Source organism: Alligator sinensis, unplaced genomic scaffold (genome assembly GCF_000455745.1).
Source record: "Alligator sinensis unplaced genomic scaffold, ASM45574v1 scaffold737_1, whole genome shotgun sequence".
Lineage (NCBI taxonomy): Eukaryota > Metazoa > Chordata > Crocodylia > Alligatoridae > Alligator > Alligator sinensis.
Window position 1 is genome coordinate 3,587,086 of NW_005841930.1, and position 23,615 is coordinate 3,610,700.

The following is a 23,615-nucleotide window of genomic DNA, read 5'->3' on the forward strand; positions in this document are numbered from 1 at the left end:
TCCCATTATTATCAAACGCTCCCTACCATTTTAAAAGGCTTTCGGCATTCATTCCATGGTGGTTTCTCTTGGATTTGTTCCCAGCGGCCTGTCCCTCTCACCTCAGAAACAAAATGCTTCATTTTAAAAATTGTAGTGGATGTAGTCTTTCTGGACTTCAGGAAGGCCTTTGACACTGTCTCCCACCCCATTTGCATTAAAAAGCTAGGTGACTGTGGCATTGATGCCTACACAGTCAGATGGGCTACAAATTGGGTAGGGGGCTGTGCCCAGAGAGTGGTGATGCATGGGTCATATTCAACCTGGAGGGATGTGGGCAGTGGAGTCCCCCAGGGCTCAGTCCTCAGGCCTGTACTGTTCAATTTCTTTATCAGCAACTTGGATGAGGGGGTGAAAAGTACCCTGTTCAAATTTGCTGACAACACCAAGATCTGGGGCAAGGTGGGCACGCTAGAAGGGAAGGATGGGATACAACTGGACCTGGACAGGTTACAGGGGAGGGCAAATGTAAATAGGATAGGATTCAATACTGGCAAGTGCAGAGTACTGCACTTGGGCAGGAAGAACCAGCGGCATACCTATAGGCTTCTTGAAAGCACAGTGGCAGAAAGAGCTCTTGGTGTCATTATTAATTCTAAAATGAACATGGGCCTGCCAATGTGAGGACGCAGTCAGCAAGGCTAACCGCACCTTGTCATGTATCCACAGATGAATCACGAGCAGGTCCAAGGAAGTGATCCTCCCCCTCTATGCGACATTGGTCAGGCTGCAGTTGGAGTACTGCATCCAGTTCTGGGTGCTGACTGTGTCCACACTTCAGTTCACTGAGTTCTGGGCGCCGCACTTCAGGAGGGATGAGGCCAGCATCAAGAGGGTCCAGAGGAGGGCCACTCGCATGATCAGGGGGCAGCAGGGCAGGCCCTACGAGGAGAGGCTAAGGGACCTGGACCTGTTCAGCTGCCACAAGAGAAGGCTGAGAGGGGATCTAGTGGCCGTCTATAAACTTACCAGGGGAACAGAGGGGAGTGGGTGAGACCCTGTTCCCCTGAGCGCCTCTCAGAGTAACAAGGAATAACGACCACAAGTTGATTGAAAGTAGGTTCAGGCTAGACATCAGGAGGCACTACTTCACAGTCAGGGCGGCCAGGATCTGGAACCAGCTTCCAAGGGAAGTGGTTCTGGCTTCTACCTCAGGTGTCTTTAAAAGGAGGCTTGATAACTACCTAGCTGGAGTCATATGAGCTTAACTTAGTAGGGGTCATATGACCCCAGTATTCATTCCTGCCCAGGGCAGGGGGTCAGACTTGATGATCTGCTCAGGTCCCCTCCGACCCTACATCTATGAATCTATGAACGTATGAATCAATAATTCAGTCCATATCATATCGGCACCGATAAAAGGAAAATTAATTTTATTGGCAATTGGCTTTTTTGGCTGATGTGGCTGATAATGTTGCCGATAAATGTCGTATGCATGTGCACAACCACAGCATGTATGTGGCCAGGAGTGCAGCCCAGCAGCTTGGAGAGCAGCATTCAGCCAGTAAGTCTGTGGGAGGAAAGGGGTGTGGGAGAGGGAAGGAGCATGCGGGGAACAGATCAAGGCCCTGTGGTGAGGGAGGGCGTGGGTGGGGCTGGAACTGGGGCAATGGCAGGTGCTTCCCAGCTGGTGCAGGGCGGGGTGTGGGATGGAGCTGTGGCTCATCCAGGGGGGTGCAGAGGGGTGGGGAGGGGGAGGGGTTCCAGCTGCTGTGTGCACCCCTAGGGGAGGCATAGGGTGTATGTGCTCCCTGGATCTGTGCGTAGGGTAAGGGCAGGCTGCCACCGTGCACACAGGGTCAGAAGCTGTGCTGCTCTCTTCCTGGTGGGGCCAGGGTCAGGGCTGGTTGGGATGCTGGGAGGGGCATGGCAATGGGAGGGAGGGCTATGGCAAAGTTTGGGGTGGCTGTAGCCCCCCTGTAGCCTCCCCCAGTGCTGCTGCTGCCTGCCCCACCCCACCCCACCCCACCCTGCCCCTGCATTGGCAATGCGTAGGGGGTACACACAGGTGCACATGCACCCCCTGAGCATGGCGGTGCACCCCCTACAAAAAGGTGCCACCGACACTGTTGGCGGCACCTGTGGGCAGTCGCCACTCGCCATATCCCCCAGGTGGTCTGCATATCTGCAGGTGGTCGCCAACCCCAGGTCGGCGCTCACCCCGCCCCCCGCCCCCCCCGCGGCAGTGCTGGCAGCAACTGCAGGAGCTCACTGCTTACTGCCACCACGCTCCTGCTTCTGCACTCCCACCGCTGCCATGTCCCCTCAGCCGCCGGGGATATGTCATTCCTGGCCCCAGCCCAGCTCCCTCCACCAAGAAGATGTCAGCACAGCCTCCAGCCCCAAGCGTGCAGCAGCAGCCTGCTCTTGCTTCATGCACAGATCCCAGAGGCGCATGCCCCCCATACCTCCCCCAGGGATGTGCATGGTGGGAGAACCCCACACTCCGTGCCCCCCAGACAAGTTGTGGCTCTGTCCCATGTGCCGCCCTGCCCCGCCTGGGCAGCGCCTGCCCCTGCCCCAGCTCAATCTCCACTCCCTCCCTTATTATGGGAGCCTCAACCTGTCCCCCACACCTCCTCCCTCCCCACCTCTCCTTCTTCCGCAACAGACTTACCAGCCAGATACTGCTCTCCAAGCTGCCGGGCTGCATATCAGCAATTGGATCAGTATCAGCCAATATGGCTGGTAAAAAAGCCATGAACAAATACAAAACGGGGGATAACTAGCTCTAGATAGTAGTAATGTCAAGAAGTACCTATGAGTGTCATCCTTTGTATTCAAGAGAATCAGATTTTGTAATTGAAAATTATTTGGTACATGAAGAAGCTCTGAGAGAAATGTTGCTTTTACTGAAGCCATTGGGGCCTTTCCAAATTCATGCCACCCTTACTTAGAGTAGAATTGTTTCTGTATGTTTGTTTGTGCATATCCCTATGAGTTCAAATATTTTCTGTAGGTTCTTGATATAGCCAAACTTATCCAACCAAGTATGGAGAAAACAAGGGAAAAAATCATTGAACAAGCACGTTCTGAAGCAATAGTAGCAGCAATAACAGCAGTGAAAAATAAGCTGGAATACGAAAAAATGTTAAAAGAGCAAGGTAAATGTGTTTCCTGTCTTTCGGGCTGTCTTACTAATGTTTAGATTAGTTCAATAAAGCAGCTTCTCCTACTTGGAAATATTCTCAACTTTATCAACAGAGTGCATTTAATTATGTTGTATAAATTAATTTTTTACCCTTCTACCACTGGTTGAGAACAAAAGGACAGCGCTAACCAACTATAAGAAATCTCCTAAAACTATAACCCTGGAAAACCTGAGAAAGGCTAAAAGAGAAATGCAAAAGGAGGCTAAGAGGTGTACCTAAGCTTTTTGGCTGACACTCTGTGATGATATTCAGAAAGCAGCTGCTGCAGGTAATAGCCAAGGTATCAAATGAGGAAGGAAGGAATCAAATGAGCAATTGGTTTGGTCAAAAAGAAAACAGCTGTGCTGAAAGACTTAAATGGAAATGTCATTATTGATAAACAAAAACCACTCGAGTGTTGAATTGAACACTGTGGAATTCTCTATACTCCAGTGAGACTGAAATCAAACACAAAGAGATTGAAGAATTACCAGAGTTCAAAGTTATGATAGATTTAGACAGTGAGCCTACATTAGAAGATTTACAGAAAGCCATGAAATTGATTCCTGGGAATTAGGCATCTTGCAACAACTGTTTGCCTGCTGGAATGTACAAATGTACCAGCGATGAATTACTTCAAAACCTGCATGATGTTATACTGCTCTGATGGAAAGAGGAAGCAGCACCACAAAATTTCAAAGATGCTTTGTTTGTACAAGGATGCAAAAACAAAGGGGATAGAAGCAACTGTGACAGTTATAAAGGTATCTCTCTGTTGACCATTACCAGAAAAATTGTAACTTGCATCATGCTCCCTAGGTTGCAATCTCTAGGGGCACTTCTACACATGCTCTGGGGGTGTGGGATAGGCAGTGCTTTAATTAGAGTGCCTCCGAGAACTGTTCTAATTAAAGCATCACAGCATCTCATGTATCAGCATCCCTGTGCTTCAAAATGGCAGTAGGGGCGCTTGAACTAAAGTTTGTCAAACAAGCTTTAGTTCAAGCACCCTCACCACCATTTTGAAATGTGGGGCAGATACACAAGATGCAAGAGGCTGCTGGAGCACAGTAATTGCCATGCTCCAGCAGACTCGATTGAGTTGGCTCTGACACGCTGAAATTACAGTGCATTGGAGCAGCCTCCATGCTCATATATGGGCACCTAGGTGAAAGAATCTATTCTGAAAGTCAATGTGGTTTTCACTTAGGATGCTCTAGCATTGATATGATATTTTCAGTCAAGCAATTGCAAGAAAAATATAGAGAAAAATGAATACCACTGTACATAGTTTTAATTGATCCGACTAAGGCCTTCAACACAGTCAAGTGACAGTGCCTTTTTACTGTTCTGAAGAAACCTGGTGTCTCCCCAAACTTGAATATCATTTGCTCATTACATCAAGGTATGAAGGCAGCTGTACTGTATGAAAACAAAGAATCAAATGCCTTTAACACTGACAATTGGGTGAAAAAGGGGTGTGTCTTCATCCTGTCCTTTTACATCTACTTTTCATTCTTGCTTCTTTGTGCATTCAAGGACAGCAATGATGGCATTTATCTTCGAACCAAACTAAATGGAGGCTTGTTCAACATTGCAAGGTTTCGAGTGAAAACCAAGGTAAAAGAACTGGTACTGAGAGACTTCCTATTTGTGGATGATGCAGCCTTGGTTGCCGACAGTGAATCTTCCCTGCAAAATATCTTGGGCAAATTGTTTGAATCATGCAAGAGCTTTGGGATGACAATTAGTCTCAAGAAGACTTTTATCATGTACCATGGGGTGGAAGAACCAATACCTGACATCACTCTGGAGGATAAATCTCTTGGTGTAGACAGTTTTTGTTACTGGTGTTCTGCAATCAGCAGGGATCTTGACCTTCAGAATGAACTGACTAACAGAATCAGAAAAGCAGCTAAGAATTTCAGGCTGTTACAGAAATGTGCATAGAATAACAGCAAACTATCAGCTCAGGTGAAGATGCAAGTCTATGAGATTTGTGTGCTGTCATCCCTGCTTTATAGTCCAGAAACGTAGACTACATATACTAGGCACATCAAGAGACAGAACAGCTTGCATATGAGATGTCTGCATAAGATCCTGAAAATAAAGCAGAAAGACAGAATATCAAACACAGAGGTACTAGAGCAGGCAGAAATGACACATTGAAAAAAACATTATCAAGAAAAGGAGGTTGTGATGGATTGGTCATGTAAAGAGAATGGGAAGAGACCAGATCCCCAAAAATATTTTGTATCGCAAGATTCAAGATAGCTCTAGAAAGTGGGGTCACCCTCTATGGCAGAACCACAATGTGTGCAAAAATGATATAAAGTCATTCAACATCAGCATAGAAAGCTGGGAGGATCATGCAGAATCCCATCTAAATCCAGTATCTTTTATTAGACCAACCCAGATAGTTGGAAAAATTCTTCTTTGCAAACGTTGGGTACAGATACCTGTTGTCTGGTTGAGGAAGTGTTTGCAGGCACTTCCTCAGCCTGATGAAGGGTATCTGTACCTGAAAACTTGCAAAGAAGATTTTTTCCAACTATTTGAGTTGATCTAATATAAGATATCAAATTTACCCAAAGAATCTTGTCTGTCTATGTCCTTAGACCAACATGGCTATAACCTACACCCCTGAAACATGGATGTAAATATGAGTTCATAATATAGTTATATAATGATTAAATCAATTTTGAGCCTAGCATTCAGAATCTCAGATTTTAATCTCAAACTAACTCTTGCAAAAGACTGGATTCTTCTGGATCAGGAGACTAGTTACCAGGCTTTGTGAATTTACTGTTTCTAGACTTAAGTACAACTGCTCACAATAAAAAATTGCCCATTTTCCGAGTAATTATATTAAAAGTATTACATAGGTGTAGGTCTATCTACTCTTCACACTTCAAAAATTAACTGCTGTACAGTGGTAAAATAATGATATATTTCCATAATTCTATTGTCCTTTCCAGGAAAACATTAAGAAACCAAAAAATTATTCATTCAAGCTTGGATCACCCTCATTAAAGGCTTTGAATCATCAGCTCATTAACTAGGACATCCTGTACTGCATTAATCATATTTTCTTTTTACTGATCTTGTTTATTGGAAGTAGCTAAAGACACGTGTGAAATGTTTTTCTATAAGCTTTCTGTATAAAATTCACACTAAGACAAGGATCTATAAGTCACTGAGTCAAGGTTTGCCACGACAGGAAAGTTGGTGGACAAATCCATGAGTGTAAAATGGATCATGGTGACTGTTAGAAGAACCCATGCAGGACTTGATATGACACTTAATATGTATTTAATATTGGTTTTCAATTAATATCAGTGTCATCCTGCCTTATTTCCTCCTACCCATCACAATCAGAATGAAATGGTTCATGCCTGCCATTGCAGTCCCAGCCCCCAAGCTCTTTGCGGCTTTATGCTAATCTTTTGGCTGTCATTTACCTGAAGATCATAAAAGGTAAAGCTCTGTGACAAGAGTGCTGCAAAAATCATGCTTCCCAGAAAGGCTACAGAGAAAAACCTCTGTTCCTTCATATCTGAATCAAAAGAAACTGAAGAAGATTAACCCTGTGCACAAGTAGGTTGCAGAGATATTGATGGAGGTGTTTAGTGGTATTATTATCTCCATGGAGAAGTCCAACTATTACAACTGGTTCTGCTTTTGTCCAAGCTGCTTTCTCGGCACTCTACTGGAGACTGGCAGAACATCTAGTTATGTGGATGAAGTCAACAGTTGCATAACATTTAATGGACATTTTGTGTTACAAAAAGAAATATTTATAATTCTGACTTTTTGAATATTTAAAATCTCTGTAGTCTATCAAGATTATAATATGTGTGGGTCAAGAATGCTCTATGTTTTTAACACAAATATTAGAGTTGCTTTCTTTGTGTTAAAGAAACACTGCTTCAGTACAGTTTTTTGCTTTTGCTTTTATTTTTCAAGACTAAAAATTATTGAAATTAGAGCGAGTGTTAATTTGAAAGAAAAAGGTGTTTATCATCTGCCCATAATGTATCTATGTTTAATGTTATTTCACAGCTGCAGTGGATGCCCAAGAAGCTAGTAGTGACAAAGAAATGGAGGAGATTGCAGAAGCCCCTAAAACTGGGGAAGAAGGAAGCATGGAAAAAGAGGCTGGAACTACAAAATCTGACATCAACAAAGAAGGTAAAAAATAACCATAATCCCTTACTCACACTGGGCTATCAAAGTTCTTTACAGTTTCAAAAATGAAGAGTTACTGTTTCCTTTCCCTTTTCCTCATCTGCCTTGGCAGGAATATTTTAAGGCTTCATTACTATTACTGGAGGAAAGCTAAATTGAAAAAGTAAATTTTAGTAGTGTTGGAGTGATGTAGCTGTGCTGGTTCAGGAAAAATACAAAAGGCAAGGGGTTTTGTGAATGATATCTTTAATTGAACCAATTGCAAAATTGGGAGAGATATAGACAAGCTTTTAGGTATAAAGTACCTTTTCCCGGGTCTGAGAAAGAAACAGAAACAGCTTGAGATCTCATAAAGATAAAAGATCTCTAAAGATAAAAGATACCACCCACAAAAATCCTCGTTTCTCGGATAAAAGTAAACTTTTGTAGTTTGTTCTAAAGATGGAGACTATTGTTACTCCTGAAACTGTCCCTACACTTCTCGTTATGTAAAAACTTCCCATTGACTTTGATAAGGGTTAGGCATCCATTTTGGTGAAAAGTTTGATGTTTTGATGTACATTTTTTCTCAGACTTTTTTTTCCAAAAATGACTCAGAAAAAAAATAGGGATTCCAATTCATACAGACAGTTTTCCAAATGACTTCATTCTGTTGACTTTTTTCCAACCCTCACCCCTTCAGAACATCCACTTGTGAGTCAAACTCTACATACTACTTTTATGTATGTCATGCCAAGTATGAAATTTACCAAGATTTGTATATTAATGGATTTAGGATTTTGAAAAAAGAAAGGGAAGGACTTTAGTATAGGAGAGTTTTGAGTTACAAAATAATGGAAATGGAGTCATGCAGACATGAGTTATGTAAAAATATTCAAAGGTTTACTTAGCTCATTGCAGTTCATTACAGGTAGTAGAATCACTCAGTTTCTATCACGCACAGATACATGTCAGCAACTGCAAAAGAGGCAGATATGCATCTAAATAAAATTACTGAAGGTGAAAATATGTTTATTATACTGGGTATGTATATAACACAGATTCGTAGATTGTAAAGCCGGAAGGGACCTTGGAAGATCATCGGCTCCAACCCCCTGCACCAACCAGGAAAGATAACTGAGGGTCAGGTGACCCCAGCAAGGTGACTGTCTAGTCTCCTCTTGAAGATTTCCAGGGTAGGTGATTGCACCACCTCTGGAGGGAGCTTATTCCACAGTCTGGACACCCTGACTGTGAAAAAGTTTTTCCTAATGTTGAGCCTGAATCAGTCTTCCAGGAGTTTGTGGCTAGGTTTCTCCTCGGGTGCCCTGGTGAACAGTTGCTCACTGAACCCTTGATGTACTCCTCTAGTGTAGCGGTAAGCTGCTACCAGGTCCCCTCTCAGCCTTCTTTTCTTCAGGTTGAAGCGTCCCAGATCCTTCACCCTTTCCTCATATGGCTTGTTTAATTAACACAATAATTAAGCTTTTATAAATGTTCAATATTATAAGGTCCTTTCTCAATGGCTCATGGCTGTTCCAAATTTCTCTGGGTCATTTTATATAACTGGATTTGAATGAGAATGAAACATGTCTAAATTTCATCCAGAATGGCTCAACAGCATAAAGTTTGGAGACAAAAGAGAAAAATACACCTTCTGACATTACTGAAAAATAATTTTGATTATTATTTAATAGTTCTAGCACCTTAAAAATAACTTGAAATGTCTGTATGGTTCTTTTTGTTCTGGTCAAACCATTTTGGTTACAAATATTAAAAATCATAACTGGAAAAATATTTGAAAAATGATAAGAGTTTTTAAATGCCAATATTTTCTTTGAGTGTTCATTTGGTACTGCACATGTTAGCACAACAAAGTGTAATTGTAGCCTTTTCTAAACATTTTTAGGAATCCTGGAATTATACACTCAGTTCAGTATCAAAATACATAACATAGGAGCAATTAATTAAAGTATTCTTTTTGAAATAAACACTCTCCATTTGTTGAAGGTGTTCTAGAATACACACCAGAATGCTACAGCAGCTGGATATTGAACTGCAGAATTATGGCCCATTTTAGCACAGAACAGCTGGAATCTCATACATAATATTTAAGCAGGTTTTTTCTATATTAAGAATTTCACAGAAATGCAGTTCTGCCAATTACTTGAGTCTTACAAACAACTAAGTACACTATGCAAGAGTTACCATTTGCAAAATTAGCTTTAAAATGTAACCTTAAATGGAATCTGCTAAAGTACTATCTGAACTGTAATTATCACCTTAATACCATTTTAAATAGCATGATGAATGTAATAGTCTGCTATTTGAGAATGTAAAAGTCTCTACACAAAGGAGGAATAGAGTTAGCAAATTGTATTCTTCCAGCTTTTTGAAAAAAAATATTTGCATCTTTCATCATGTTTCTTTTCTTCTTATGATATTCCATACCCACAATAGATACTAAAAATAGCACGGAGGAAACTTCCACATTCAGAACTGCAGGAGAAGAAATAACAGAAGAACTAAATGGTGCTAATGTCATAAATTACTATAATTATGTCTGGGCACAAATACTTACAAAACAACTTTTAAAAGTTTTAGAGATTGATAATGTCTATGATTGTGAGAAAATATTTTGACATTGACAAAAACAGTGAAAATCTTGATATAATTAGATTTTAAAAATATAAGTCTTATAATTTTGTCAAATGGTAACAAACAGGGCAAACTACATATTTTGAAGTCATTCCACAGTATTTTTTGCAAACTTTTTATTAAATAATGAAGTAACAAACCAATGTTAAAACTTCTTTAATTATTTCAGCATATGATCTTTAGTTACATTGTACCAGAAGTGAGTGATTTAAAAACACAGCAGATGTCCATATGAATTACTGACTTAGGCACCTTAATAATGTTGATACTATAGTTTGTAGTCCGATGATGTAGGCCCATCAACCTGACCTCTATCCCAGGGAAGGTCTTAGAAAGATTATCAAAGAGACCATTCTTAACAGACTGACTGATGGCAACATCCTGAAAGATAGCTAGCATGGGTTTGTTGTGGGTAGGTCTTGCTTGAACAATCTTATTTCCTTTTACGACCAGGTGACCTATCACCTGGACAAGGGAGAAGAGATTGATGTTATATATCTTGACTTTAAAAAAGGCTTTGATCTGGTATCCCATGATCAACTCTTAGCAAAACTGGCTAACTGTGGCCTTGGCCTCACCGTGATCCTCTGGCTGAGGAATTGGCTCTGTGGTAGGACCCAGAGGGTGGTGGTTGATGGAAGTCAATCATCGTGGTGCGCTGTGACCAGTGGGGTACCTCAAGGCTCTGTCATTGGGCCTATACTATTCAACATCTTCATTAATGATGTGGATATTGGAGTCAGAAGTGGACTGGCCAAGTTTGCCGACGACAGCAAACTCTGGGTAAAGTGTCCATACCTGAAGACAGGAGGGTGATCCAAGCAGACCTTGACAGGCTCAGGAAATGGGTGGATGAGAACCTGATGGTGTTTAACACTGAAAAATGCAAGGTTCTCCACCTTGGGAAGAAAAACCTGCAGCATGCTTATAGGCTCGGCAGTGCTACTCTGGCTAGCACTATGGGCAAAAGGGACTTGGGAGTCATGATTGACCACAAGATGAATATGAGCCTTCAGTGTGATGCTGCAGCTAGTAAAGTGAGCAAAACGCTGGCTTGCATCTATAGATGCTTCTCAAGCAAATCCAAGGACATCATTCTCGCACTGTACTCAGTTTTGGTGAGGACACAGCTGGAGTACTGTGTCCAGTTTTGGGCTCCACAATTCAAAAAGGATGTGGAGAAGCTTGAGAGAGTACAGAGGAGAGCCACACACATGGTCAAAGGTCAGGAAAACATATCTTATGATGAGAGGCTGAGAGCCATGGGACTCTTCAGCCTGGAAAAGTGCAGGCTTAGGGGTGATCTGGTGGCCACCTATAAGTTTATCAGGGGTGCTCACCAGGATCTGGGGGAATGTCTGTTCACCAGAGAGCCCCAAAGGAAGACAAGGTCAAATGGTTACAAAGTCTTTCATTACCGTTTCAGTCTGGACATAGGGAAGAACTTCTTTACTGTCCGAGCCCCCAAGGTTTGGAATAGACTGCCGCTGGAGGTGGTTCAAGCACCTACTTTGAACACCTTCAAGAGACATTTGGATGTTTATCTTGCTGGGATCCTATGATGCCTGCTGACTTCCTGCCCCTGGGGCAGAGGGCTGGACTCAATGATCTTCCGAGGTCCCTTCCAACCCTAGTGTCTATGATGTGCTACCTTGAAATATGATTTTTGCCACTAATGAAAAATTAGTAGGTGTCAGAGATGGCCAATACTTTGATTAAAAGACCCTCTAAAGAACTCTGAGAGTGCTATAGAAAGTTCTAGCAATTTAAAAAGTATCTTCAAAAACAGTACTGTTGTATAAGATTCATGTTGTAGCCATAGCATTTAAAAAGAGTGTCATTTGAAAAGAGCATTGAACCAATGCTCCACATGGTGCTAGGGGTCATTGTACTGTGATTATGTTATATAATCTCTGAAGTTTTATTTGGCATATATTTCTCAGTTCATGTTAATAAATATTGTGCAGTGTTGCTGTGGTAGCTGTTCAGTTCTACCTAAGGAAATGGCTCATTTTGGTGATCAGTGAAATAAAACCTATAAATCCTTTATGAAACTTCTAGATAGATGCTATCTATTATTATTAATATTTTATTCTAATTATTGGGTGGTGAAATACTACAATGGACTATATAGGGATGTTATGGAATTAGAGATTTTTTTAAACTGAAGTTAGACAAATACCTGCTAGGAATATTTTAGGTATACTTTATCTTGTCTCAGTAAATGAAAAAACTTGGACAAAATGCTCTCTTGTAGTCCCTTCCAATCTTACATTTCTATGAATCAATAATTATATTACTGCATTATTAATCATATGAATTAATTAATTAATACTTTATTTCAATATCTCTGTTGCTTGCAGAGTCAATAGAAGAGTCATCCACAGAAACATCAGAGCTAGAGGTAACTGCAGCTCACCCAGAAGTCCAAGTTATGGTACAGGAAGCTCTAAATATTGCAATGCAGTCTCCAATAACACTATCTACTGACGTATATGCTGCAGTATTACAGGAGACCATAACAGAGGTAAAGATACCAGCACTAAATAACAAAGCTCCTAGATATAATTTATAAGAGTTGCTTATAAGATTTATTTCTTTAGAAAATATTTACTTTTCAAATTGTGGATCCATTTGACCTGATATACTTCTACTTCACATTACATAGTTTCAATTTAATCCAGAACATATTGTAGATTATCACACTTTAAGCTATATTCATAGCTTTGTAAATAAATATATCAATTGAACCTCTCACACTTCGCCCTTATCAATCTATAGTACAAAACCTCTGTTATCAGTAGCCTCACTGGTGACTATTGCTATAATAATTATAATAGTCTGTAACATGCCCTGATCCCAGATGCAGTCAGGTGTACCTTTGAGACACACTTCCATGTATGTGGAGAGGGTGTCACCCCACGGCATGTGCACACATGTGTGCGTGCGTGTGTATGATGCACATCTCACCATACCCACACCTGCTCCCCAACAAACCCCGCAACCACACCCTCCCCCATATACAATCACACCCCCCAAAAACACCAAACCCACCTATACCCATCTCCCCCAATCCCACCCCCTCATACACCCACACGGCGCACACACACCTCCACACCCCACCACACACACATCCAGCCCCCCAACCACACCCCACATACAATATATATGTGTAAGACTTTATTTTGAGCTATTTCGCAATTGCAAACGCACGTCAATAAGGACAAAAATAATTTTTGAAATAAAATATGTTATAATAGATGTTTGATTATTAGTGTATGATTTGGTTTTTTTGGTTCCAAGATGGCAAACCCCTCTTTCCATACATCCACGCATAAGGTAGGGCAGGGAAGACGGGCCTGCTGAGCCCTAGGACTGTGGCTGCTGCTGGTGGTGGCCCCAGCACAGCCCACACCTGTTCTGCACCACTCACCCACACTAAGTAGTGGCAGCAGTGGCCAGGCAGAAGCTGCTGCTGGCATGGGGGAAAAATGGCCCTTTCCCTTCACCACTGCTGGGCAACTCTTGCTGCAGCTGCCCAGAGCTCAGGGGGTGACAGGACTCACCACAGGCTGGACAGCACTTGGGCCAGGTGGGACCAAGGGACCCACTGTGGGTCAGACAAAGACCCTCTGTGGGCTATATCTTGCCCTACCCGGCCTTAGACCTTCTCCTAAGGCAGTGGTTTTCAACCTTTTTTCGTATGCAGACCCTCAAAAAGTTTTGAATGGACCCCTTTGAATTGCAAGTGTGGGTATTCATATACTTTTGGTTGATCATAGTCATCTTTCGCAGACCTCTTAGACATAATCTACAGACCCCCAGGGGTCCGCAGACCACATGTTGAAAACCACTGCCCTAAGAGGCACTTGGGAGTCAGGGTGGCAGTTAGTGGCATTCCTCTACTTCAGCTACTCTCATGTCCCCTGTACTTCCCCTGTACTTCAGGCACTGCTGTTTCCCTCAGCCCTTCTACTTCTGCCACCACCACTACTCCTCCCCGCTTGCTCCAGCTCATTCCCCTCGCTGGCAATTGACACAACCCCCCCTCCCCACCCCCCCACCCCCCCATTGGCAAGGAGAATCAGAAGCAGTCAACAGCCAGGGGAATCAGTGGTGAGGGAAGTAGTGGTGGTGGCTGAACTAGGGAGACAGGAAAGAATCATGGGAGGAGCTGAAATGGGAGGAGCATGAGGGAAGTGTCAGCTGTAGTTGCAGCTAAGGCATGGAGTATGAGAGTGCCCAGTTTTCCTATGGTGGGGTGTAAATCCACAAGCATTGGGGAACACTGACTTAGGCACAGTTCTCAGCAGCTACCTGAGCAAAGACTTTAGCATAAGGCATTGGGATCAACAGTTATTTTCTTCTAAGATTGTTAACTCCCTAACCATATGCAGAAAACAAATTTTCTATTCAATCAATAAGATTGAATGCTGTTTAAGGTCCTACTTTGGGAACCTTTTCTTATTCATAATGGACCTTTATGTGTGCGCTTAAGCCAGTGGGTCTTAAGTCTGTACTTAGGTGCTTTCTTGAAAAGCAAAGAGCTAAAGCACATGCTTAAGTGGGTTCCTGAATTGGTCCTTCAGCACAGCAAAAATCCAAAAATGTGCAGATTTTTTTTAAGGCCAGGATGAACCAATAGATCACTACACTGAACTCCTTTACAACAAAGGCTAGCTCCTCCTATATTAAGCCTAAAACTTATATTTAGGTATGTCTTCAGTGTCCACATGCTGACCTAGGAAGGCCTGCTGAGAAGTAAGCCCTGCCCATTCTTTCCCCCTCTGCAAATGCCAAACTCCAGAAATTAAGTAATGTAACCACTTTAGAGCAGTCCTGAGTAGACACCAGCAAGTGCTTCTGAGACAGAGAGGCTGAGAGTGGCTGTGGACCTGCACTCAGGACAACTCTAAAGTAGCTATGCTGACTAATTTCTAGCATTTGGCACATATGGAGAAGGACTGAATAGGAGGCATGCTTTCTGCCTTCCTCCTAGGCACAGCATGGAAGTATAGACAAGTCTTTTGACTTAACCATTAGGGTATACAAAGCGGGCCGTATTTGATTCAGATTTGGCCCGATTCAGGGGACAGTAATTCAATTAGCTGATTCAGATCACTGCCCTGATTTGATTTGGCCGAATCCGTATCTGAAGATTCGATTCTGATTCAGAGAATCAGCAATTCAGCCATAGACACAGCTTTATATGTTTTTTCTACATACCTTGAGGTACCAGGCACAACTCGTGAACGCTGAGATGGTGGGGAGGATGGAGCTTCCCACAGGAGCACGGGGGGTGGGCCGTGCGTGCTTGGTGGTGGACGCAGAAGTGGACCAGAAGTACTTCCAGTCCACTTCTGAGTCCACTGCCAAGTGTGTGGGGGACCCCCCCATGCCCCCCTGGCTCGGCAGTCAGCCATAGGGGGACCCTGGGTGCCCCACCAGACCCAGGAAACACCAGTCACCGAGCCAGGGAGCGGGGTGGGGGGTCCCCTGCACGCTCTGTGGCGGACCTGGAAGTGGACCAGGAGTGCTCCTGGTCCACTTCCAGGTCGGCTGCCAAGCATGCTGGGGACCCCCCTGCACTCCTGTGAAACGCTTCACCAGCCCCACCTTCTCAGCGTTCATGAGCCACCTGGTATCTTGAGGTATGTAGAAAAAACATATAAAGCTGTGTCTATGTCTGAATCGTTGAATCTGTCTGAATCTCTCCGAATCGAATCAGAAGCCTCCAATTCGATTTGGTGAGATTAATGGGTCTCCTGATTCAATTCGGATTTGGAGATTTGCCTGCTGAATTGGGTGGAATCTCCTCCAAATCGAATCAGCGACCTAAGTTTCGCACAGCCCTATTAACCATATCTTCTAGAACCATATTTTCCCATCCTTATTTAAAACAATCAAGAAATGATGAATTCACCACTTCCCTTGTTAGTTTGTTTCAATAGTTTATCATCCTTACTCTTACAAATCCCTTATTTCTCATTTTAATTTTTTTGGCTTTAACTTTTTATCCATTGGTTCTTTATATGGCCTTTTCCACTACAATAAAAAGTTCTATCATATCCACTTTCTCCCTTTTAAGGTTATTGTACACTCCAATCAGGTCACCTCTCAGTCTTGTTTTCAAGTTTCTAAGTACAAGGCATTTTCTCTAGCCTTTGTATCATTTTTCCCTGAAATTTCTCCAGTTTTTAATACATCCATTTTAAGAAGTAGAAAGCACGAATTGATACATTTAATATTGGTCTATCAATGTCATATGCAGAAGTAAAATTATCTTCCTGCTTCTAGTTATTAATATATTTATCAAAGGATCAAAATTCTTTTGAAACAGCATTACTTTGGGAATTTGGGTGCAATTGCTTGTCCATTATAATTCCTGGATCCTTTCCTGAGTTACCGTTCTCTAGAATACAGTCCCCAATTCATTTGTGTGTCCCATATTCTACAAACTAAAAGATATGAGCTTGCATGTATATGTATTAAAACATTTTGCTTGAATAAGTCCAGGTTACCAAGTGATCCATGTTTCTCTGAATGACTGCTGTGACCTCTCATTATTTATTACTCTAATTTAATGTTCTGCCCAAGTTTTATGCAACAATTGTATGTGCCCACTAAATTGAAAGGCTCAGGTCATTCTTGACTGCTTCTATGAAGCATATAAAATACTTGGACTCACTGTCAACTTCACAAAAAACAAGATACTTTACCAGCCTATCCCAAATCATCCAGCTGTTCCCCCACATATTATGATTGGAGGGAAGATCTTAGATAATGTTGAGCATTATCCCTACCTGGGTAGTCACCTTTCCCAAAAAGTAAACATTGTTGATGATATTCAACACAGAATAAAATCCACAAGTGCTGCCTTTGGATGTCTCCAAAATTATGTCTCAGCGATCATAACATCAGGAAACAAACCAAACTTTTTGTCTACCAAGCTGTTGTCATACTCACCTTGAATGCATGTAAAATCTAGACAACATATTGTAAACACCTGAAGGCCTTGGAATGTTACCATCAGCGATGTTTTCAGAAAATCCTCTGTATCAAATGGAGGGACAGAAGAGTGAATGCTAGGATTCTGGCTCAGGCAAACACCACCAACATTGAAGCTGCGTTTATATGGAGCTAGCTCTGTTGGACAGGGCATGTCATAAGGGACATCTGTACATGACACGGGGGTTTAATTCTCCCTAAATATCCTCCTGATCCTTACTTGTCCCTCCAGTGGTGGGGAGGGGAGAGTGAGCTACTGGCGGGCAGAGCAGTACCTGAGCTGCAGGGCAAGGGGCTGGTGCTTCCCTCCATGGCAGCAGGGACCCCCCCCAACCCAGGCAGCACCCGTCCCCTCCCCTCCGCAATCACCTGGCTTGGGCAGTCCCAGGGAGCACTGCAGCCATGGAGGGAAGTACCAGGCCCCTGTACAGCTCAGGCAGGCAGGAAGGTTCTGAGGGGGAAAAAACATCAGACTCACCACTTTCCCCGCCCTTTCTATGGAGCCTGCTTTCCTGGGCTGCTGCCAAGCTGCCTTCACGGTCTGTCTGCACAGCCTCTGAGCCACATGGAGCCTGGTGCTTCCCTCCATTCCTGTAGGGTAGGAAATTAAAACTCCTCAAAGGTGTTTTACTTTGCAGCACCCCAAAGTCAATTGCTGCATCCCAACATCATGTAAGGTACATTATGCCGCCGAATGTGCTACAGCGGCTGCAATTAACATGCAATACACCACCAAATGTGCAAACAGCAATGCCATTAAAGCAGCATAAAAGGCATTTAACCCGCTTTAAACCTGCTTTAAAGAGTCGTCTACAAACACCCAAGGCTGCCTGACAGGCAACTCCTGAAACAGGTCCTATACTCCCAACTCACCAGTGGACCCTGCTCTAGAGATGGGTAAAAGAAGAGATTCAAAAACACCTTGAAGGTCAATCTGAAGAAATGTGATATTAACATCAATACCTGAGAGATCTGAGCACTGAATAGTCCCCAGTGGCACTGTAAGGTACGACAAGGCATTGACCATTTTGCACAAACTTGCCTCACTATGAAGATGATTAGGCAAGAGGGATAAAGGGAAAAAGCTGTCAAACATGAGAATATCGGATTGGCCTCCTCAGTCATCTCCAGACTCACTGATGACTTCCCTACATACTAGAATACTGTCATCCTCATATCCAGGGATTGCCGATGATGACAACATTTATCAACAGTGATAGTCAACAGTGATATTTACTTCCAGATTCATAACAGATATGGAATAATGTTAGGTCTAGTAAGATCAAATATAGAACTTCATTATTAAGCTAAACTTTATTGACCTTATTAATGAGATCACTCCTGAACTTTCAGAAATCAAATTTTTCTACCTCTCTCTTCTAATTTAAATAAGAACGTGCTTAAATCCTGTAAAGCAGGGGTGGGCAAAATGCAGCCTGGGGGCCGGATGCGGCCTGCCAGGCCATTCTATCCAGCCCACGGGGCCCCTAAAAAATTTTAAAAATTAATATTTATCTGCCATGGGCTGCCTGTCATGCGGCCCTTGATGGCTTGCCAAAACTCAGTAAGTGGCTCTCTGCCCAAAATAATTGCCCACCCCTGCTGTAAAGTCATTTCTCATCTTACTCAAGAAATTCATTGACTAGTTTCCTAGTTTTGACTCTGAGGTTTCCAATATTCTCCATCCTTAACTTCCTATTTCTGTGTAATGTAATTGCCTGTACTGTACATAAATAATTAGTCAAAGTCTAATGGAAGTGGTTGCTCTACAAGAGTCATCATCTAAAGTTGTTAAAAATATAATTTCTGAATTGTTTATAAAAAAGTCAATTTCCTTGCTCATTTTTTTCCTGCTCTCTCATATCTGAAGAGTCTGTCCTATGCTAAGCTATGTTTTGATCAGGAATAAGGTAATTAAGAGACAGCCACATCGTCTTGTAGTTTAGATTCAAGAACCAAACTATTTTGAAGGTTAAAATGAAGATAAAAAATATTTCAAATTAGATTTTATTTTAATTATTTTAATGTATTTAGGGTAATTTATTTTTTTCTTTAAAAATCAGCCTGCTTATAAGTAGATTTGAAACTATGGCAACTTATTATAAGGCCTAAGTTTACTATAATCTATTAAAAAATAAAGTTAAAAATAACATTCAAGCATTTCATGTTGCTCCTGAAGTTTTGAAGTAAACCAGATAACTGAGTCAGTAGAAGTCACTGGCTAAACACCAGGAACTAGTTTTGTTGAAGTACTGAACCATCTTTTTTACTAGAATAGTGTGGCCCTCCTGCACTTTGCCAAATGGAGGGGAGATGCAATGCCTCTCTGTTCTCCTGTCATGACTTGATGATCTACAAAATAAAATTATACAGAGGTGGAGGTTCCAATAATGGGTGATGACAGTTGCTTTAAATATGTGGTTTTCCCCTCTTGGCATGTTTTCTGAGGCTTCACCTTCCCGACACCTCTTCCACACGCCAACCAGATGATAGCTTAAGTGGTATTCACCCATATGATATGTGATAACCTGGCCTACCACCCCCTATAGCAGGGTACAGTCAAGCACATCAGTTGGCCAATCAAATAATTATAAATTGGTACCCACCTTATTAGTCCACAATAGATACTTGACAATAGTTAAATAAATTAAATAAATTGATCAGCATACATATATGCCTTGTTCTGGTATCAGCCTTTTAGTGCGCTAAAGAAGAAGAAAAGAAACTTATACCAGGGCAATTAAATTTGTTGTCTCGCATCACCAGCTATCTGGCACTTCATGAGATTCTGAATCACGTGTCCCTCTGTGACAATCCTCTAGCCTTCTGTGGCTCTTCAGTTATTGCACTCTTTTAACTGGTTGCCTGCTGCATTCTTGACGGCTTATCTGAGCCCTCCCGCAATGAGACTCTCTGGGCAATCTTTGGATTTTCTAATTCCAGCCCTGTGAGGCTCAGGACCCTTCTTGCAGCTCCGGACAGGCTCTGCAGCCTGTGATGGGGTCAGAGCCTGTGTGCAGTAGCTTACAGAGCAGCCTCCATGCTGCTCTCCCAGCTTGGCAGGTCTCTTGCCAGCTTGAATCCCCCACTCTCTCTCCCTCCCTATGCATCTTTATGATGTCACTCCCTGAGTGTCTTCCATTGCGCAGGGAGCAGGTGCTTCTAAAAAAGAAGCACCAGTGTACGTGTTGCTCTTGTTTCTCTGCTCCAGGACCTAAAGGCCATTTTTCCCCACAGCAGGGGCCATTTCACAATGTGTGATGCCCCACAATGTCAGGGCCCATGTGCAAGCTGCCCCAGCCAGCAACAAACAGCATCCTACATAGGTGCAATGAGATTATTTTTTTCATTTCAGTTTGTTCAACTAATTTAGTTTAATGATTAAACTAAAATTAAAGTTGAGAAACTAATTGGGAATTACAGCACAAATATTGTTTTCATCTTACAATTTGGGGGGGAAAAAACAAATCCAAGATATGCGAGGATGAGATCTATGAGTCCTAACCTCTTGAAGACCCTGGTCACCAAAGACATGCAGTTCAATTAATTACCTATGGATAATAGTTCCTTTGATGAATAAATCAGTTTTAAATGCAAAATATATTTTGATAGACTTTTAAAAAATATATACAGCTCATTTAAAGTAGTTTTATTTAGCTAATAAAATTTGTGTTGTTTGTGCCCTTTTAAATTGAATTCTGCTTTCCTGCCAAAAGAGCTTGACAGAAGTGATAAATTTAAAAAAAAATAGTAAAAATGCATTTTTACCATTTTCTCTTGTAAAAATATGTCAAAATTCAAACTATAAATAAATTGATATTAAGCTATATAATTGCTGAGTAAATGTGCATAGATACATTTCACTTTCTGATTAGTAAAAGGTGTTAAATTTAGTGTAAAGGTTATGTTTAGTTGCAAATCCACGTTGTAACCCAGAGTGTGGCTCAGTGGTGGGAGCACAGCTGCCGGTGATTAAAAGTGATAACATGCCTGCTTTGTGGGCGGGCGGCAGCTGAGAGCAATGAGTGTCTGGCTGGGAGGAAGTTAAAAACTCTCAGGGAGAGGAGCTGGAAGATAGAGGGAGGTGTCAAGAAAGGGAGCACCAAGCCAAGTCCTGGTGTCCTCTCCCTGTCTGAGAAAGGACCACAGCTAGGAGTTAACCATTTGTTGGTTGTCTGTTAAGTATTAGTTTTGTTATGGACATTGTTTCCCATGTGGGAGAGAGTATGCCCCCCAAAAAATAAAGAGCTGAGTGAGAATGTGCTACACACATTTAAAAGTTACCTATATTGATATAAGCCTTTTTTAGGAAATTTAAAAATACAAATATAAAACAAAATTAAAATCAACCATTTTAATCATGGTTTGATGCTTACTGATTTTAATCACTTTGATTTAAATAATATCTGCCCTGTGTTAAAGCATCAATAAATGGATATTTTGAATGTAAATATCAGTTATCAATAACGAAACTGGTGTTCTTTTCCTAGAATAGTTGTGCTCATTTTGCTTAAAAGCTACAAGCTGTGGCTGCTTAATATATTGCTTTATCATTTCATTATTTTGGAAATCTGCAACATCGTACCACAACATTTAATTAACAGTTTTTATGAGCAACATTAGACTCTGAGGTTTACCTTAGAAGACTCATCACATGATTTCTTACTAACTTGGATTTTTTAGGTTACCTTCAGGATAATATTTGCTTAGTAATTTTCACAAGTAGGGACTTATGGACACCATTGATAAAGAAGAAAACAATATTGCTTGTCTGTGAATAAAGTTCTACTATATTTTAAACAGTTCACAGATCTGCTTGTACTCACATAATTTTTTTGTGCCACTTAATCTAATGTTTCCTAACAGCTCACTAAGACGAATAAAGACAGGTATCCTGGTGCTCCTGAAAAAGGAGGATGGGTAGTGGATAACTATCCTATAACCTCAGCACATTGGTCAGTCTTATCAGAAAAGGGAATCTTACCTGACGTTGTGATCTGTCTGAAGAATTCTGAAAATAATGGTTAGTAAATATTTACTAATGAAGTACACAAATTAAAATCTCCCTTTTTTTTCTTTCAATGTCATTGTCTGTGTGTAAGAGACACTTATTAGAAACACCAGAGTTGAAGCATGCTTGTGTCCCACTTACAATCTTGTAGAGGCCAATATAAAAAATAAGCGGACAACAAAGGGACTAACAAGGATGGCCGGAATCTGTCTGCTATGGTTTAGGGCTGACAACAGAAGAGGAAGTATGAGCATTTTCTAAAAACTTTGAGGTGAAAGTTTGTTCAGGCTCCTATTTACAGGAGAAAGTGTGGTATTTAGTGCAGCAATCATCAAGATTTTGTAATAACAGGCTGGGTCAACCCGGATTGGGCATAAAGTAGGATGGTGCTTCAAACCCTGCTGCCACAGCACGGGAACCAGAGAGAAGCAACAGAGGTGGCAGCAGGGACCAGGTTGGAAGCTCTGTGGGCCAGATCCAGTGGCAGACTGGACCCAGCCAGTGGGCCATACACTCATGACCCCTGGTGTAGTAGAACACTGGATTAGGGCTTGTAACTAGTGAGTCTTTTTGCAGCTTTGCAAGTGGCCTGCTGGGTGACTTCTCTGTGCCTCAGTTTCTGGTTTAAAGTGCTATAGGAAATTGAGTATTATTAATAAGTACTCATACCTCCAAGCAGAAACTCTGGCTCTCTCAAATCCATCCTTAATGCACCTTAAAACTAGCTAATGCACCTTAAATCAGCATGTGTAGACGTGCCCAGCGAGATTCTGTTGTCCTTGCCATGGACTTGGTATTGTAGCAGAAATGAGCAGTCTGAGTCTGGGTCTGTTGATTTGAGTAGCTATGGTTTGGAAATTGTATTACAAGTATAGAAAATCCTGCCATAGATGCCTAAGGTGGGCATCCTTGTCTGTGGGATCAGAGCACATGTTTGTAATGTACACCTTGGCTGTAGAAAATGGACCTGGATGAAACCTGGTGGCGAAGCAGTAGCTGTAGTAGTTGGTTGGTTTCTGATACAGCAGGGCAGAATGTTGCTATGAGGTGTCAAGTGTCACCACTAAGAGCTAAGTTAGCCTTTCCCTGGCCCTGCAGCTGCTACTAAATTGAGAGCTTTGGATCTTCACTCATGATATAAAATTGAAACCTTTGCAAGGCCAGGGAGATGTTAACCTGACTATTAGTGGTGACATCTCATCTTACAGCCATTACACCTGCTGCACTTTGTGTGTCTCTCACCAGAGCTTTACACTCCCCTGCTTCCATTCCAGTGCCTCAGAGTGCAAACTCTATCAGATGTGTCTCTGGGAGGTGGGGAATCAGAGAGGCACCGAGGGGAGGGAGATCTTAATTTGTAGCACACATACTGAAAAGTTTGGCTGCCACTGCTCTAGAGATCCTTCCTATGTTTCCACATGATGAAGATGACATGGATGTATCTTAGGTATGGAGGTGAATGGAGAATCCCTCAGATGAACTTCTTTTACAGTCAAAGAAGGAAGAGTGCAAGCTCTAAAAAGTAGAGGGTTTTCTAATTCCTTGGAACAAGGCAGAGCCCATGTGATTTTTATAAGTACAGCATTGCTTTCCCAAATTTG

General features: G+C 42.0%; 1 protein-coding gene across 1 annotated transcript in view; it reads left to right on the forward strand.

The window, feature by feature from the left end:
* AK9 (adenylate kinase 9) overlaps positions 1-23,615 on the forward strand; it is a 191,359-nt gene that overhangs the window by 62,584 nt on the left and 105,160 nt on the right. Inside the window, exons 12-15 of the mRNA XM_025198858.1 lie at positions 2,999-3,143; positions 7,233-7,361; positions 12,359-12,522; positions 21,870-22,026. Coding sequence (XP_025054643.1) covers positions 2,999-3,143; positions 7,233-7,361; positions 12,359-12,522; positions 21,870-22,026 — 595 coding nt within the window. The remainder of the gene's footprint in view (positions 1-2,998; positions 3,144-7,232; positions 7,362-12,358; positions 12,523-21,869; positions 22,027-23,615) is intronic.